Raw genomic sequence first — 1,652 nt, forward strand, 5'->3', positions numbered from 1 at the left:
GAGGGAGGGAGCGATAGGGAAAGAAGAAGAGAGTGAAGAATAAGGAGGGAGGGAGAGATAGGGAAGGAAGAAGGAAAGGAAGAAGGTAGGGAGGGTTAAAGTAGGAGGGCGGGAGCGAGTGTTAAGAGTAGGAGGACAGGAGGGAAAGTTAGAGTAGGAGGGCGGGAGGGAGGGAGGGAGGGAGTGATGGCAATGATGATATGATAATGATAATAACAGTAATCATTGAAATAACAATATCAGTGATAATGCTATCTTCATCACTGTTAACTTTTATAACCAGTGAATTATATAAAAATAAATTATAATGAAAAAAACAGCCTCCTTGCACGAAAGCGCCCGTGAAGGCTGGTGCCCGAGGCAGAGGGAGGTGCCCTAACGCGTCTTTCGCAGGTACGAGAACGTGATTCGCGGCCAGTTCTTCGGGCACACGCACTTCGACGAGTTCGAGGTCTTCCATGACGGCGAGCGCCCCGTCGGCGTGGCCTACGTGGCGCCGAGCCAGACGCCGTGGTATGACCTCAACCCCGCCTACAGAGTCTACCACGTGGACGGGGACAGGCCGGGCACCACCAGGGTGAGGGCCTTTGCTCTGAATGCCTCTCTGTTGCAGTTACTCTGTCTCTCTCTGTCTGCTCTGCATCTCTCTCTCTTTCTCTCTCTCTCTCTCTCTCACACACATTTTGGACAGACTCGTTTTATAATTAATCTGGACCTGAGCAGGAAAAAAGAAAGTAAAACGAAACCGTCTGATATTTTCTCGAGCCGAGGCACGACACACGCATTTTGAAACTTCTCTTTTTTCCACTCTCTGTTGTCTGATCACGGAAGAGTTTCTCTTGCCTGAAGTCATTTCCTCCACTGAATCACGCCTCCACGCAGCTCGTTCTGGACCACGAGACGTACGTCCTGAACTTGACGGAGGCGCAGGCAAGCAGCGAGGCTCACTGGGAGCGCCTCTACTCGGCCAGGGACGCGTACGGAATGGCCGCCCTCACGCCCGCCGATTGGCAGGACCTGGCGGAGCGCATGGCGGCCGACAGGAGCCTCTTCGACGTCTACTACAAGTAGGGAACGGTGCTCTTAAATGAAATGAACGAATTAAAATTTACTTTTGTGTGCGTGCTTTAAATGTATATATAACTGCATAGCAACGCTGTCTCTTCCAGGCACTTCGTCAGCGCCGGGGACCCGTACATGGCCCTGGGCTGCGACGACCAGTGCTACCAGCAGCGCCTTTGCGACGTCGTCAGCTCCGACAGGAATGACCTGGACCACTGCTTGAAACTACTGACGAGAATGCAGAAAGGACGACAAGACGTCCGGCGAATTCGAGTTCTCATAGCAGTTCTCGTCTCTAGCGTCGACGCTGCGGTGCTGCTGGATTAGTTGCGTAGTATTTGATCAGCAATAAACTGTGAAAAACAGGATTTTAATTTTACTTGGAAAAAAGCCAAGCACATACATGTGTGTGCATGGATACATATATACATATGTATAAACACACACATATATGTGTGTGCGCGCGCACATACACACACACACACATATGTATAAATATATATGTACATATATATATATATATATATATATATATATATATATATATGTTTTGGGGTGTGTGTGTGTGTGTTTTGTGTGTGTGTGTGTGT

General features: G+C 49.0%; 1 protein-coding gene across 1 annotated transcript in view; it reads left to right on the forward strand.

Moving 5' to 3' along the window:
• LOC119572094 (sphingomyelin phosphodiesterase-like) overlaps window positions 1-1,389 on the forward strand; it is a 3,748-nt gene extending 2,359 nt beyond the window's left edge. Inside the window, exons 4-6 of the mRNA XM_037919091.1 lie at window positions 394-577; window positions 883-1,067; window positions 1,170-1,389. Of these exons, the coding sequence (XP_037775019.1) occupies window positions 394-577; window positions 883-1,067; window positions 1,170-1,389 (589 nt within the window). The remainder of the gene's footprint in view (window positions 1-393; window positions 578-882; window positions 1,068-1,169) is intronic.
• The last annotated feature ends 263 nt before the right edge of the window (window positions 1,390-1,652 follow it).

This window comes from Penaeus monodon, unplaced genomic scaffold (assembly GCF_015228065.2).
Source record: "Penaeus monodon isolate SGIC_2016 unplaced genomic scaffold, NSTDA_Pmon_1 PmonScaffold_96, whole genome shotgun sequence".
NCBI classification, from domain to species: Eukaryota; Metazoa; Arthropoda; class Malacostraca; order Decapoda; family Penaeidae; genus Penaeus; species Penaeus monodon.